We start from the raw sequence: 15,206 nt of genomic DNA on the forward strand, positions 1-15,206 counted from the left end.
TCAGATTCACTCCATTATCTCAGCCAGCATTCTTCATTTGGGTGGCTTAATTCGAGATGAATGTGCTTTTCTCAGGTTAGTCTACAGAAGCCGAAATTCAAATCATCTAGCGATTGGTCAAATTCTTCTCAAGCCATTGAAAATCTAGCTCTCCCTCAAACTGGTGGATCTTCTGTCTTCATCACTTACTTAGTTTTCACTAGTTACCCAACCCCATATCAGTGGTCAGGTAGAGATCCCTGTTTGACAACCATGCTGGGTTTCGCCAATCAAACCCTCTTTACTAGATCAAGTCTTCCCTATTGGGTCTTCAGAGGCACTGGGTCAACTGCTAGTGGCCATCTTGGTTAGTTCAACATAAGGCTTGGGGTTTAGACAACTACAGGATGATCTGTTCTGCAATCGCCTCCCCATTAGATCTGAAAAGGTGGGCTCCCACCAGGATCTCTCTCTTAACAAAAGTAATCTAGTAGGTTTGCAGAAGTGGACCTTCTTAATTATTGCTCTCCTTCTGTGGAATAGCATCCATGCAGAGATTCAACCTACTGTATTACATTTGCGGATGTTAATGTTTGCTATATATCACCTTTCCTAATTCTGACCCTGTTTTCAAGTGGCAGGATTATAAAATGCTCACAGGCGTTCTGCAGATTGGAACGCACGCAAACCATGTAAAATAAATCAGTGAAACGCTACATTAATGAATTTAACAGATCCAAGTTGGAGAAAGCTGATTTAGCGCTTTTAAGTTTAAAGTTTAAAGTTCCTTACCCCAGTCAAACCGAGGATCCTTAATAAAAATCAACACATTTCTTGCAATTTAGGATTAACCCCAGCTGCTTCTGGTAGCCTTTGATTAACAAGCATTCGTTTGGTGACTGTTTGTAATTACAACAGCACTGAAAAATGTGACTTATGGCCATTTCTCCCACTTAGGACCTTTGCAGCATCCCCGTGGGGGTCAGATTCCAGACATTTGGCAACTGGCTCCTACATATGACGGTTGCGTCATATTTATGATGGTCGCAGTGTCCCAGGGTCATGAGAGCCCCCTTTTGCGGCCTTCTGACAATCAGCCAATGGGGAAGCCAGAGTCACTTCACAACCCTGTTGCTAACTTAAGAACTGCAGTGACTCACTTAGCGACGGTGGCAAGACGGATCGTAAAATGGGACAAAACGCACACAACTGCCTTGCTTAGCAACGCAAATTTTGGGCTCGGTTGTGGTTGTAAGTCGAAGAGTACCTGCGTTCTGCAGAGAGTAAGTCCATAAGATCAAGAGAGTGCCCATGATTATATGGCTGAACCGTAACCCTCTTGAGGGTTGTGGGTTTTTGTTTTTTTTACCACAGCAGCCTCATCCTCCTTCTGGGTTAAGAACATGCAAAAAAAAAGTTGGTAATAGAAAAATGTACGGATATTTATTTATTTATTTATTTATTTTAATTCCATTTATATCCCGCCCTTCTCTGAAGACTCAGGGCGGCTTACAAGCTTAGCAGTATATGGATACTGCTAAGGTTATGGACTCCAGAAGATGGTGGAAGACAGGAAGGCCTGGAGGAACGTTGTCCATAGGGTCGCGATGAGTCGGACACGACTTCGCAGCTAACAACAAAGGTTATGGAAAAGCGCCGACAGCAAAATCTTTCTCGGCTAGATGATCTCTGTGGAGACTGTCAGTCATCCAGGTCAGTCATCCAGGCAACTGGACTTTCTTGAGTTTTGTTTTTTCTTTGAAGACGTTTCGCTTCTCACCCAAGGAGCTTCTTCAGTTTCTCAGAGCTGAAGAAGCTTCTTGGATGAGAAGCGAAATGTCCTCGAAGAAAAAAAAAACCCGCAAGAAAGTGCAGTCGCCTCGTGGAAAAGCACCTTTGGGATTTCTCAGCCAGATTTCAGGAGCACGGCTGATTTTTAAAGGACGGCAGGACCTGCCGTAGAGAAAAGCAAAAGAGGGATTTGTCAACCATGATCAAATCCCCACATCAGCAAATATTTCACTGACCAGCCAGGCCAACCTCGGCTCCTCTGCTCCCGTTACGTATTTATACCGTGGGGATAATCGAGCGGCACTCTTTTCTCTTCTGCATGGATCAAAGTATCTGTATTAAGGCACACATTTTATTTGGGGCGGTGGTTGCCTCTGCTATCCTTTTTGTCTCTGAAAGTGAATTTTCAAACCCCGATTCCTGAGCTGAAAGATACGCTGTGCAGATTTATTTTGAAACGTGTTCTGTGCCAGACGCTTTAACTCCAAAATATTTTCTATCTGTGGATTGCCAAAGCCGTTAAAGAGTTCCCTGTGAGGGTAACACAGAGGAATAGCAACAGCATCAAAAACAAGGAGTAAATATTCTCCCCTTATCTCTTTGCAGAATATTGGTACATAGAAATACCTGCTAACGTTTGCCTTTCAATGCCTAGCAAATGGAAGAGTTATAGGGCTTGTGAACCAAGTTGGCAATCTTTAATCATGCCCTCATTTAGCCCAGAAAGCAAAAGAAGAAGAAGAAAAAAAAACTTCCCTCCAAAGAATTAATCAGAAGACTTTGGACATTGGCAAGTCATTTTAGTGGAAAACATACATTGGCAGAAAACATGTCCAGGTGTGGGCTTCTGCACATGCTTGCCTCTCTGGAACTTACATTCGCTTCCCCACTGCTGAGGCAAAATAAACTTTCTGAAAAAGCCAGGTTAGATCCAACACTCACCTCGCTCCCTCACCTGCAAACACAAAAGGCCCCAAATAAATAGGTTTCTGGCTTTTGTTTACAGAGTTGCCAAGCTCCCTCTTTTGTCAAGGGAGGCGGCTGTGGACCAGACCCATGTTCCCTCTTTGTCTCTCCCGGTTGGATCATCGCAGCCGGTCTCACCAAGCCGTCTGAGTCCAATGCCGGCAGAGAATCTTCCGGAAGGCTTTGCGGAAGTCCTGGTTGAAGATGGTGTAGATGACGGGGTTCAAGGAGCTATTGCAGTAACCGATCCAGAAGAAAAAGGTGAAGGTGCTGTCTGGGATGGAGCAATAGTCCGAGGGGCAGATGGCACGCAGGCTGTAGAGGAAAAAAAAGGGGAACCAGCAGAGGATAAAAACCCCAATCACCACCGTGAGGACGAAGGTGAATCTCTTTTCCCGGTTGAGGTGGGTCTTCCTCTTCCAGGGGTTGGCACTGAGGGTCTTGACTTTCCTCATCAGCACGACCTCCCCGCTGGCCGTGGCCAAGGTGTCCATGGCTGGGGGAGACTTGGAAGGAGCTCCGTTGCTTCTCTGGACGTTGTCCTGGGGAGGGCAGTCCATGGGGCTGGATTCCGAAGACGGTTTTTTCTCTGGCAAGGATGGGCAAGGGCTGCCGGCAGAGTCTGCCTCGGGGTCTCTGCCATCCTGGCTTTGGAGAGAAAAGGTTTTGGTCGAGAGCGAATGGGAGTCCGCTTGGTCACCTTCTTGGGGCGGGACCTGAAGTCCATTGGACTCCACTTTCCCTTCTGGCCCTGCCTGGTCCAGCTTGGGAAGAGCAGCCTCAGGTGGGCTCACCTTGTTTGGGGGCTTCTGGTCTCCGGCTTTCTCTTTGGGCGCCTGAGCTTGAGAGCCGTGTCTGTTCCGGCGCCTGGCTATCAAATAGATCCTGAGATACACCAAAATCATGATGACACAGGGAGCAAAGAAGGAGCAGGTGCTCGAGGACAGGACATACCAGGGCTCTTTGTTAAGTTCGCACGTCGGTACGTCCTCCTGGGCCTGGTTCTGGTTCTCCTTGAGGACCAGCGGGGGCAGGGAGATCAAGGCCGAAATCAGCCACACCACCAGGATGATGCATTTGATTCGCCGGGGGGTCCTCTTGAAATTGTACTCGATGGCCTGGCTGACCGACCAGTAGCGGTCCAGGCTGATGGCGCAGAGGTGCACAATGGAAGCCGTGCAGAAGAGGACATCCAGCGCCAGGTAGGATTTGCACCAGCTCTTGCTGAAGTACCAGTAGCCCATCAGCTCGTTGACAAGGGAGAAGGGAATGATAAGGGTGGCCACCAGAATATCCGCAGCCGCCAGGGACACCAGGAAGAGGTTCTGAGGAGCCTTCAGGGACCGGCTGGTCAAGACGGCGATGATCACCAGAACATTGCCAAAGATGGTGAAGAGGATCAGGAAGGTGGTGACCGCGGCGATGGTGGCCGTGGCTTGGATGCTGTAGTCCTCCTTGCCCCCTAAGGTGCCCATGGTCCTTTGGATGTGGCCCACCGAAGGGAGGGGGGGGCTAATTCCTGAGCTTCACGGGCGCCTGGAGGGCCACCCTTCAGAGGCCTCCATTCCGACCGGATCCAGAGGAAGAGGAGGAGGAGGAGGAGGAGGAGGAGGAGGAGCAGGCGGCCAGCGGGAGAGAAACGGAGGCGCCGGGACCTGCTGCCATCCCGGGATTCAAGCCGGGCAAGCCTCTGCTCTGCCAGCCGCCAACTCCGAGCCTTCCTGCCGCCAGCCTGCGAAGGCTCAGCCCGGGTTCTGCCCGGCCATGCCGGCAGATGATTCCCCCTCTCGCCCACGGGCAGCTCACGGCAGCGCAGGGGCCCCGGAACGGAGGAGCCGGGACTTTCTCCCCCGCAGACCCCGCCGCCGCCGCCGCCTCTGGCGGGCCAAAGTTGGGAGAGGCATGGCCAACTCTCCCGGGCGCTTCTTCCGCGCCCTGTCAGCGCCGAGCGAGGCTGCCGGCGCCTTTTGAGAGGAGCGGCGGCGGGGGGAGCGCGCTTGGGTTGGGTTGGTTGGGTTGGGTGGTGTTTTTTTTCATCCCCCCCCCTCTCTCTCTTCTTCCTTCTCCACGCTGAATGGGTGACGCGTGATCTCGGGCAGTGTGGAGCTCTTGCGAGGGGAAAGAAAAGCAGAGTGGGAGGAGGAGGAGGAGGACAGACCCCCCCCACGCCCCCTTCTTGGAACAGCAGGAGGGGGGGAGAGAGAGCAAAAGAGACAGAGAGAGAGAGAAGAAAGAGATTGAGAGAGAGAGAGAAAGAGAAAGAGAGATTAAGAGGAGAAAGAGATTGAGAGAGGGAGAGAGAGAGGGAGAGAGAGAGAGAGGAGAGAAAGAGATTGAGAGAGGAGAGCAAAAGAGATTGAGGGAGAGAGGAGGGAGAAAGAGAGAGGAGAGAGAGAGAGGAGAAAGATTGAGAGAAAGAGAGAGAGGAGAAAGATTGAGAGAGGAGAGCAAAAGAGATTGAGGGAGAGAGGAGGGAGAAAGAGAGAGGAGAGAGAGAGAGGAGAAAGAGATTGAGAGAGGAGAGCAAAAGAGATTGAGGGAGAGAGGAGGGAGAAAGAGAGAGGAGGGAGAGAGAGGAGAAAGATTGAGAGAAAGAGAGAGAGGAGAAGGAGATTGAGAGAGGAGAGCAAAAGAAATTGAGGTGAAGAGAGAGAAGAGAGAGGAGAGAGAGAGGATAAAGATTGAGAGAGAGAGAGAGAGAGGAGAAAGGGATTGAGAGGGTGTGTGTGTGTGTGTGTGTGTGAGAGAGAGAGAGAGAGAGAGAGAGAGAGAGAGAGAGAGAGAGAGAGAGAGAGAGAGAGAGGAGAGAGAGAGAGAGAACTTGATTTTCCTCCTCTGCCACTGAATCTTTCCTCTTTTGCCTGACCTCACAGCATGGGCAGCCCTGGGGGTGCCTAGCTGGCTGCACAGGTAAATGAATTACGGCGCTCGCCCGCCTGCCAGGCGTGGGGTGACTCGGAGAAGCTTTGGCCCCGGCCAGCTGCTGTTCTTCTTCCCATCAGGTAACTTCCATGCAGGATCTGTTTTCTGAATTAAATGTTGGCTCGGACTGCTATCAGTGCACAAAGCCAGAGGATACAGAAAAGCCAAGCTGGTCAGCGCCCCCCCCCCACCCCAAGCCCTGCCCTGTTTTCGATCAATTTCCAACCCTTTGGAGCTTTGATCGTGTGGATGGGGCTGACACCTTGACTTTTTTGACCGACTTTCCCGTGGACATCCCTGATAGGAGTGGAAATGTGTTTGTGTGGAACCCAAAGCAGAGCTGACTAAGTGGGACGGCGCCCGGCACAGTCTAGCCCAAATTGATTGATGAAATGTTTATACGCCCATCTTAGTAAGCTGATTCTGAGCAGTTTACAGACTGAAGGATGGGTGGGGGATGTCCCAAGAGGGAGGACAACCCCCCCCCCCCCCGGCTCATTGTCCATCTTCTCTCTCTGCAAAGTCTCCGCTTTTCAGAAGAGGCAAGCAGCTCTTTTCGGACCGGCAGGCAAAAAATATTGGAGGCAGCAGGAAGAAGGGAAGATCTGTTTTCCCAGAAATGGAGGCATGGTGGGCAGAGATTTTATTTATTTATTTATTTATTTTATTTTAATTCCATTTATATCCCGCCCTTCTCCAAAGACTCAGGGCGGCTTAAAAGCTTAGAGATAATAGAGGAAGGAAAGGAGGAAAGGGAAAAGGGGAGGGAGGAGGGAGGGACGGGAAAGGGAAGGAAAGGAAAGGAAAGGAAAGGAAAGGAAAGGAAAGGAAAGGAAAGGAAAGGAAAGGAAAGGAAAGGAAAGGAAAGGAAAGGAAAGGAAAGTGGAAGGGAAGTGAAAGGAAAGAAAGGAAAGGAAAGTGGAAGGGAAGTGAAAGGAAAGGAAAGGAAAAGGAAGGAAAGGAAAGGAAAGGAAAAGGAAAGGAAAGGAAAGGAAAGGAAAGGAAAGGAAAAGGAAAGGAAAGGAAAAGGAAAGGAAAGGAAAGGAAAGGAAGTGAAAGGAAAAGGAAAGGAAAGGAAAGGAAAGGAAAGGAAAGGAAAGGAAAGGAAAGTGGAAGGGAAGTGGAAGGGAAGTGGAAGGGAAGTGAAAGGAAAGGAAAGGAAAGGAAGAAAGGAAAAGGAAAGGAAAGGAATGAAAGGAAAGGAAAGGAAAGGAAAGGAAAGAAAGGAAAGGAGAATAGAGAAAGGAAAGGAAAGGGGCTGCAGTCTCTACTAGGAGGGAAGTGAAATTAATTTAGTTTCCACGTGAATGTGAATATCTGTATTTTTACCTTTTCAATCCAGAACACAAGTTGAAACTTCATTCTCTTCCAACAGTCATAAATTTCTCAGTTTTTCAGTGTCACTTGTTTTAAAAGTGGGGAGGCCTATCAAAAGACATACAGCCATGAACCTAATGCACATCCATGCATCCTCTTAAGGCAGAATGTCTTGCGAAAAGGATCCGTTAGGCAATTACAAATCAAGCGCATATGTTTGGAGAAATGCCCCCCTCATATGACCATAGATTAGCATTGATTTTTTTTTGGAAGTCTTTAATTTATTGAAATGAATTTGCCAGATTGGTAGCAATGAAAACCTGGGCTAAGTTCTCCAGTCCGGAACTCTCATATGGTGCCTTCCAGGCAATTTTAAACTGCAGTTCCCAGAATTTGCAGCCAAGATAATAAATCATAAATGATGCCAGCACACGAAAATAAGGACTCATGGGAGAGAATGGGGTTTGTTCGTTCTCCTCCTAAGTAGCCAGGATCTAAGAAAAATCTTTTTTTTTATGGTCATAGTTTGTTAAGAGCCCAACAAGCCAGAATTTTGAGGGGAAAAATCCTGTGATTCAGGCAATGATCTAAAAAGTCTGGAAAACCAGCCCTCCCATTTTAATTTTCCTTCTAATACGTTTGTACACGGGTGATGGCTGTGCCCATACATGGCCAAATAAATCTACAAATCATCTGAAATGCAATTAAGGCAAACAAATGTTGAATTTCCTGAGGGTTGTTTCATGATTTCATAACATGTGTATGGGTGTGTGTTTAGCATGGATTTATAAGAACAATAAAACTGCTGTAAAATTACAGGGAAGGAACCTCTAACGCTCTCCGGGAGTTGATGACTTATCAATGGTACAATAGAGGGGGATGTTTATTTACAAAGGAAATGTCACTATCACTTCATGGGTGAGGAAAGAAGCAATTTCTCTTCCCACCTGCACAATAAATTAGTAAGACTGCTAAAAATTATCCAGGATCTTGGATGTACAGAGAATCTTTGACTAACAACTATTTGTTTAGGGATCGTTTGAAGTTACAACGGCCCTGAAAAAAAGTGATTTATGATTTTAAAATCCTTTACCCTATCCAAAGAGTTGCTCCTTATGAAAAATCAACAAATGTGTTGCAATTTAGGAATAATTGCAGAGACATAGGATTGCCCTTGACGTAAAAACCATTCGTTTAGGGACTGTTTGCAGATACAACCCAAAAATGACGTGATTGTTATTCACACGACCGTTGCAACATCCCCACGGACACGTGAGCAAAATTCGGACGCTTGGCAACTGACTCACATTTATGACGGCTGCCGTGTCCTGGGATCATGTGGCCCCCTTTTTTGCAACTGTCTGACACACAAACGTCAACGGAGAAAGCCAGTAACACTTAACAACTGTGTTGCTAACTTAACAGCGGCAGTGATTCACTTCGCACTGTGGCAAGAAAGGTAAGAAAACAGGGCAAATTGTTGCATATCCTTAACCGACTTGCTTCGCAAGGGAAAGGCTGGGCGCACTCGTGGCCCTAAGTCAGGGGTAGGCAACCTCGGCTCTTTTATGACTCATGGACTTCAACTCCCAGAATTCCTGAGTCAGCATATGCTGACTCAGGAATTCTGGGAGTTGAAGTCCATGAGTCATAAAAGAGCCGAGGTTGCCTACCCCTGCCCTAAGTCAAGGACTGTCTGTATCGCAGGATCCTTTCTTTCTGTCAATTTCTGTTTTCTATCCGAGGCATTTTTTTCCCTCCTCCATCAAGCAGAATGGAACCGTTAGAGAGGAAAGGGTGGAGATACGGTAATAGTAATCACTACGGGCCCCCAGAGGACTGTGCCTCTGCTTAAGTGCTCTGAAGTGCCAAGGAGGCTGAAGACGGCTTGCAATGATCGATGGAGCCAGAAAATGGTGGGAGGGCGAAGGAGGGCAGAGGGGCCGCGCAGACCGTGCAAAATGGGGAACGTCTCATCTCCCTGCTCGCTGGGACTTGGGGGCAAGGGGGGGGCGGGCTGGAAGCCGCAGCTGCAGAGCCACTGAGGAGTGGTTAAGGCGGGTGGCTATCAAGACTTCCAGAATCTCACACTGCATCCAGTTTTGGTCACCACAATATAAAAAAGAGGTTGAGACTCTGGAAAAAGTTCAGAGATGAGCAATTAGGGGGGCTGGTGGCTAAAACATATGCAGGATTTGGGTATGTCTAGTCTAGTTAAAGAGCCTTGGTGGAGCAGTGGGCTAATGCCTCCTTCAGTAACACCAGCTGCCTGCAATTAGTGCAGGTTCGAGTCCCACCAGGCTCAAGGTTGACTCAGCCTTCCATCCTTCCGAGGTAGGTAAAATGAGGACCCAGATTGTTGGGGACAATTAAGCTGACTTTGTAATAATGCCGCTTGGGGTGGGCGAAAGCCCTAATAAGCAGGCATATACATAGAATGAAGGCTATTGCTAAGCACATTTGATTTGTGCTTCTTAGATTGTAAGCCGCCCTGAGTCTTTGGAGAAGGGCGGGATATAAATGGGATTAAAATAAAAAAAATAAAAAATAAAAATAGTCTTAGGAAAAGAAGCACTAGGGGGTGACATGATAGCAGTTTTCCAATATTTGAGGGGCTGCCACAAGGAAGAGGGAGTCGAGCTATCCTCCAAAGGACAAGAAGCAACCAAGGAGAGAAGCAACCTAGAACTTAAGGAGAAATTTCCTGTCAGTGAGAATTACAATTAGCCAGTGGAACGGCTTGCCTCCAGAAGTTGTGGGTGCTCCATCACTGGAGGCTTTCAAGAAGATGGTATAAGGTCTCCTGCTCAAGCAGGGGGGTTGGACTAGATGACCTCCAAGGTCCCTTCCCACTCTGTTATTGTATGTTCTAACAACCCACGGCTCCGGAGCCGCATGCGGCTCTTTGAGCCGTCTCCTGCGGCTCCCAGCCGCCCGGTGCGTGTGCACCTTTTCGAACGGGCAGTGGTGTGCGCGCACCTCTCCAAATGGAGAGTGGCACCGCCCGTTCCGAGAGGTGTGCGAGCACCTTTCCGAAGGGCGGAGGTGCACGCGCACCTCTCCAAGCCGCCGCCGTCCCGTCCGGAGACCTGCCGCGTTCGTCAAACATTGATGAACACGGCAGCTGTGCAAACGGGATGGCGGCGGTTTGGAGAGTGCGCACCTACGGTCATTCGGAGAGGTGCGCGCACACCTCTTGGAATGGGCAGCGGCGCCACTCTTTGAGAAAGCTGCCGTGGCACGTTTGCAGGCTGCCGAAAGCGGCAGCTTTGCAGACGGGCCGTCGCCGTCACGCAACCGGGAACCGGTTCCATCACACACAAAAAAATGGCATCCACGCATGCGCAAGAAAAACCCATTTTGCGCATGCGCAAAATGTTTTTTTGCACATGCGCATGCATGGATGCACGCACGCGGCTCCCACTTTTTTTTATGTGTGATGGAACCGGTTCCCAGTGGCTCTTTTCCTTTTTCAGGTTGCCGACCCCTGTTCTAAGTAATGTAAACTTTTTTGTAATTACTGGACCAGCGTCAGGATTTTTCTATAGCTGTGAATTACAATCTTTGTATATTATATCCCTCCAAACTTCATCGCTTAGGCCAGGGGTAGGTAACCTTGGCTCTTTTATGATTCGTGGACTTCAACTCCCAGAATTCCTGTGCCAGCATGGGGGAAACTTTGGCCCCTTCATGACTCGTGGACTTCAACTCCCAGAATTCCTGAGCCAGCATGGCTCAGCATGGAAACTTCTCCCTTTCCCCTCAGCATGGCTGGCTCAGGAATTCTGGGAGTTGAAGTCCACAAGTCATAAAAGAGCCAAGGTTGCCTTAGGCCAATTAATTATAACTAGTGGGTACATCATTACAGCTATTTCATGATTTAAATTACATCTTGTAGGTTCCCAGCGAAAGAAAGAAGTCACTCTGATCCCCAAAAGCTAAAGAGGGTGTTGAAGATGATTGTAAAACCCTCAAGGTATTGCTACCAAGGAAGTTACAGAGACTATTCATGAATTCATTCCAAGTTGACATGAAAAAGACATTAGCTTAGGGCGGCATATTTGGAAGAATCAAGTTGGAAAAAGCTACTCCTGGAGATTGGAAAGAGGCTTTTGATCAGGGTATGGCAGCATTTAAATCTCCTAACACTTCCAGTAAGACTAGAATGGCTATTTTGCATTTGGAAAGGACCCTTTCAATCTTGAAATGATTTCCATGGTGTTGTGTTTTTTTTCAAATAGGCAAACTAGGGCCATCATGCTTGAAACATGACTGCAAACTTTCAAGTTTTCTTGCAGGATCCTACGAGGTTTCAATCACATGACTGGTCACCAACTTGACTTTTTTTTTTTTGGACACATCCACCTTGAGGACCCTTGTGCTCTTTTGATATAAATTGTAGTAGGCTTGTAAGCCGCCCTGAGTCTTCGGAGAAGGGCGGGATATAAATGGAATTAAAATAAAAAACCAAAAACCCGATCCCTGGACAACAGTGATGGACAAAAGCTCCCCTTCAGTTGGACCATTCCCTCAAGCTGGCATGCAAGAAGCTGAAGGTTCCCTCTCTAGCACTACTAGGGTCCACCTGTAATGGACTCCTGTAACTTTGTCCCCCAAAGTGAGGTGTGCCCCAACCCCCCCGCATCCTTCCACAGAAGCTTAAAGACCTAACTTCAGTTGGGGCTCCAACAATCAATCAGAATAGAGCTGGAAGGGATCTTGGAGGATTTTTAATCCAAGCCCCTGCTCAACCAGGTGATCCTATAGTACCATTTCAGACAAGTGGCTGTCCAATCTCTTCTTGAAAGCCTCCAGTGATGGAGCCTATGTAACTTGTGGAGAGAAGCCCTTCCGCTGCTTAATTGTCCTCAGTGTTAGGAAGTTTCTCCTTAATTCCAGGTTGCTTCTCTCCTTGATTAGTTTCCATCCCTTGTTTCTTGTCCTGCCCCTGGTGATTTGGGGAATAATTTGACCCCTTCCTCTTTGTGGCAGCCCCTCAAATATTGGAATAATGCTATCATGTCCCCCCCCACCCCACCCCAGTCCTTCTTTTCTCCAGACTGGCCATCCTGCAGCCATTCTTCATATGTTTTAGTCTCCAGGCTTTTAATCATCTTAGTTGCTCTTCTTTGCACTTTTTCCCAAAGTCTCAACGTCTTTTTTGTAATGAGGTGACCAAAACTGGATGCTACATTCCAGGTGTGGCCTTACTAAGGCTTCAAGAAATTGGTACTAATACTTCACGCGATCTTGATTCTATGCCTCTGTTTATACAACCCAGGATTGTATTAGCTTTTTTGGCTGCTGCCGCACACGGCTGGCTCATGTTTGAGTGATCCTCCACTGGGACTCCAAGGTCCCTCTCACAGTTGCTGTTTTTGAGCCAGGTCTCGCCTAATCTGTACTTGTACCAAGTGCTTTTTTTGTAAAAGAAAAAGGTGCCGGAACGCACACATGTCATACAACTTGCCTTGCATTAGCCTAGAACAGGGGTGTCAAACTCAATTTCATTGAGGGCCGCATCAGCATTGCGGTTGCCCTCAGGGGGCCGGGTGGGTATGGCCTGGGTGGGTGTGGCCTACTGGGTGGGTGTGGCTAGAGTGCGTATGGCCTACTGGGTGGGCGTGGCCAGCTCTACATCGTTCTCATCAAGGGTGCCTATGGGGACCTGGGCAGGAGTGGGACAGATCTGAGGGTCTCTGGCAGGAGGAGGGTCTCTGGGCCAGGGCCAAGGCAGTGGGGGCCGTTCCTCACTGTTTCCAGGATGGCTTTGTGGGCCACATGAAACCACTTTGTGAGCCAGATCCGGCCCCTGGGCCTTGTGTTTGACATGTCTGGCCTATAAGGTTCCATCCAAAAAAGGTGCCGGCACTCTGTTCTGAGCGTTCTATGACAAAAAAAGCCCTGCTTGTACCTTTGGTTTATTTCCTGCTTCACATTGGGGGCGATTGATAGATTAACCACAGGTCCCACCCCTTCCCTTTCTCATCCTACTCCCTCCCTCCCCATTTTTTAGCTAGGTTGATTATCTGGATTTTTATAATATTTATTTATATCAGTAGGGTTTTGTACAGTTTTATCTTTTAATATTGTAAGCTCTCTGCTTTCAGAGAATTGGACTGGAAGGCCTCCACCGTTCCTTCCAAATCTGCTATTCTGTCATTCATAAACTGTGAAAGATGCCCAGAGTTTACTTTACAGTAAGATGGGTGGCTAATAAATTTTACAAATAAATACATAAAGGAAGGAATCTGGTTCTTCTGTTCCAAATGGAACCACCACAGAGATCTCTGCTTTTTTTCTGTTCTAGAGTAACCTTCCCCTTACATTTCCCCCAAGGAAACCTAATGGAAATAAAGAAATAAGTCTCAGTAGCGTATGGTGGACCAGAACAAGAATTCTGAGAAGAAGAGGGCTTACGGGGATTAATTAATTCTCGTGAAATTGATGCTATGGGGAATCACATATATTGATTTTATCTATATTTTGTCTCTGCCTGTTCATGGAACCACAAATTTCATTTTAGCTTCATAAGTTGTGAACAACCAACCTGTGTGGTCTTTTTAGGGTTTGACATGTTATGAAAAGTCTAAAGGATGAGTTGAGTAAACCATGTTTAGCTTAAAGGTAAAGGTAAAGGTTCCCCCGCACATGCGTGCTAGTCGTTTCCAACTCTAGGGGCCGGTGCTCATCTCCGTTTCAAAGTCGAAGAGCCAGCGCTTGTCCGAGGACGTCTCCGTGGTCATGTGGCCGGCATGACTAGACACCAAAGGCGCACGGAACGCTGTTACCTTCCCACCGTGGTGGTCCCTATTTTCCTACTTGCATTTTTACGTGCTTTCGAACTGCTAGGTTGGCAGAAGCTGGGACGAGTAACAGGCGCTCACTCTGCTACGCGGCACTTGGGATTCGACCCGCCAAACTGCCGACCTTCTGATCGACAAGCTCAGTGTCCTAACCCACTGAGCCACCGCGTCCCTTTAGCTTATAGATAGGCATATCACACAAAGCCTAAAAGTGGGGATGCTACAGAACTGACACACCCTCTGGATTCTCTCTAGCAGGGGTCTCCAACCTTGGCCACTTTAAGACTTGTGGACTTCATGCTGGCTATGCTGGCTGGGGAATTCTGGGAGTTGAAGTCCACAAGTCTTAAAGTGGCCAAGGTTGGAGAGCCCTCTTCTCTTGGGAGAAAAAGGGACAACTGTCTAAAAGATTTAATGGACAGGTCAGGATTCAGAAGAAAAACAATGGAGTACTGGAACATCTCAACCTCCTAGGACGCTCCGTGGCAGACCTCAAAGTGGCACTTTAGGAACTTTTAGCTCCATTATTCAGTCTAAGGTTGCTGATCTTGCAAACATTCAAAGGTTGCAGGCAATTTCAGAAGGTCTCAAAAACATAATGGGCTTTTAACAGAGAACAATTGTTAACTGATGAGGTACTTGTCGTCTGCCTGACATCTAACCTACACCTGCCTCCCTCGCCTTCATCTTCACTCCAATTATTCCCTACATCAGTCTGGCCAGTCTCGGTTTCTGATAAAGCAAAAGCTTCTGCCTTTTAGTCTAATGAAGAGGAGAATCCAGTGAAGAGAAGGACCAGGGGCGACACAATAGCAGGGTTCCATAATATGAGGGGCTGCCACAAAGAAGGGGGTGGGTTCTTGAAAGCAACTGAGGGCAACTCAAGAAATAAGGGATGGAAACCTATGAAGGAGAGATCCAACCTGGAATTAAGGAGGAACTTCCTAATAGCAAGGACAATTAACCAGAATTAACAATTAACTCCCTCCAGAAGTTGTGGGTGCTCCAACACTGGAGGTTTTTAAGAAGAGATTTGGAGAGCCATTTGTCTGGAATGGTATAGGCAGTGCTTTTTTTGTAAAAGAAAAAGGGGCCAGAACTCACACGTCATGCAACCCGCCTTGCCTACCCTACAAGGTTCCATCCAAAAAAGGTGCCGGAACTCCGTTCTGAGCGTTCTATGACAAAAAAAGCCCTGGCTATAGGGCAGGGGTAGGCAACCTCGGCTCTTTTATGACTCATGGACTTCAACTCCCAGAATTCCTGAGCCAGCCATGCTGAGGGGAAAGGGAGAGGTTTCCATGCCGAGCCATGCTGGCTCAGGAATTCTGGGAGTTGAAGTCCATGAGTCATAAAAGAGCCGAGGTTGCCTACCCCTGGTATAGGGTCTTCTGCTTGAGCAGAGGGTTGGACTAGAAGATCTTC

The 15,206-nt window shown here is 48.0% G+C and overlaps 1 protein-coding gene across 1 annotated transcript; it reads right to left on the reverse strand.

Annotated features, from left to right (window-relative positions):
- Positions 1-2,565: 2,565 nt before the first annotated feature.
- ADRA2B (adrenoceptor alpha 2B) lies at positions 2,566-4,316 on the reverse strand. The gene has a single exon (XM_083368255.1). It carries the CDS (start codon positions 4,209-4,211, stop codon positions 2,871-2,873), a length of 1,341 nt encoding a protein of 446 aa, XP_083224381.1. The 5' UTR covers positions 4,212-4,316; the 3' UTR covers positions 2,566-2,870.
- Between the last annotated feature and the right edge of the window lie 10,890 nt (positions 4,317-15,206).

This window comes from Vipera ursinii (assembly GCF_947247035.1).
Source record: "Vipera ursinii genome assembly, chromosome: 8".
NCBI classification, from domain to species: Eukaryota; Metazoa; Chordata; class Lepidosauria; order Squamata; family Viperidae; genus Vipera; species Vipera ursinii.

Coding starts and splice junctions, on each gene's coding strand:
- ADRA2B (XM_083368255.1), bottom strand. CDS start 4,211: ATGGGCACCTTAGGGGGCAAGGAGGACTACAGCATCCAAGCCACGGCC.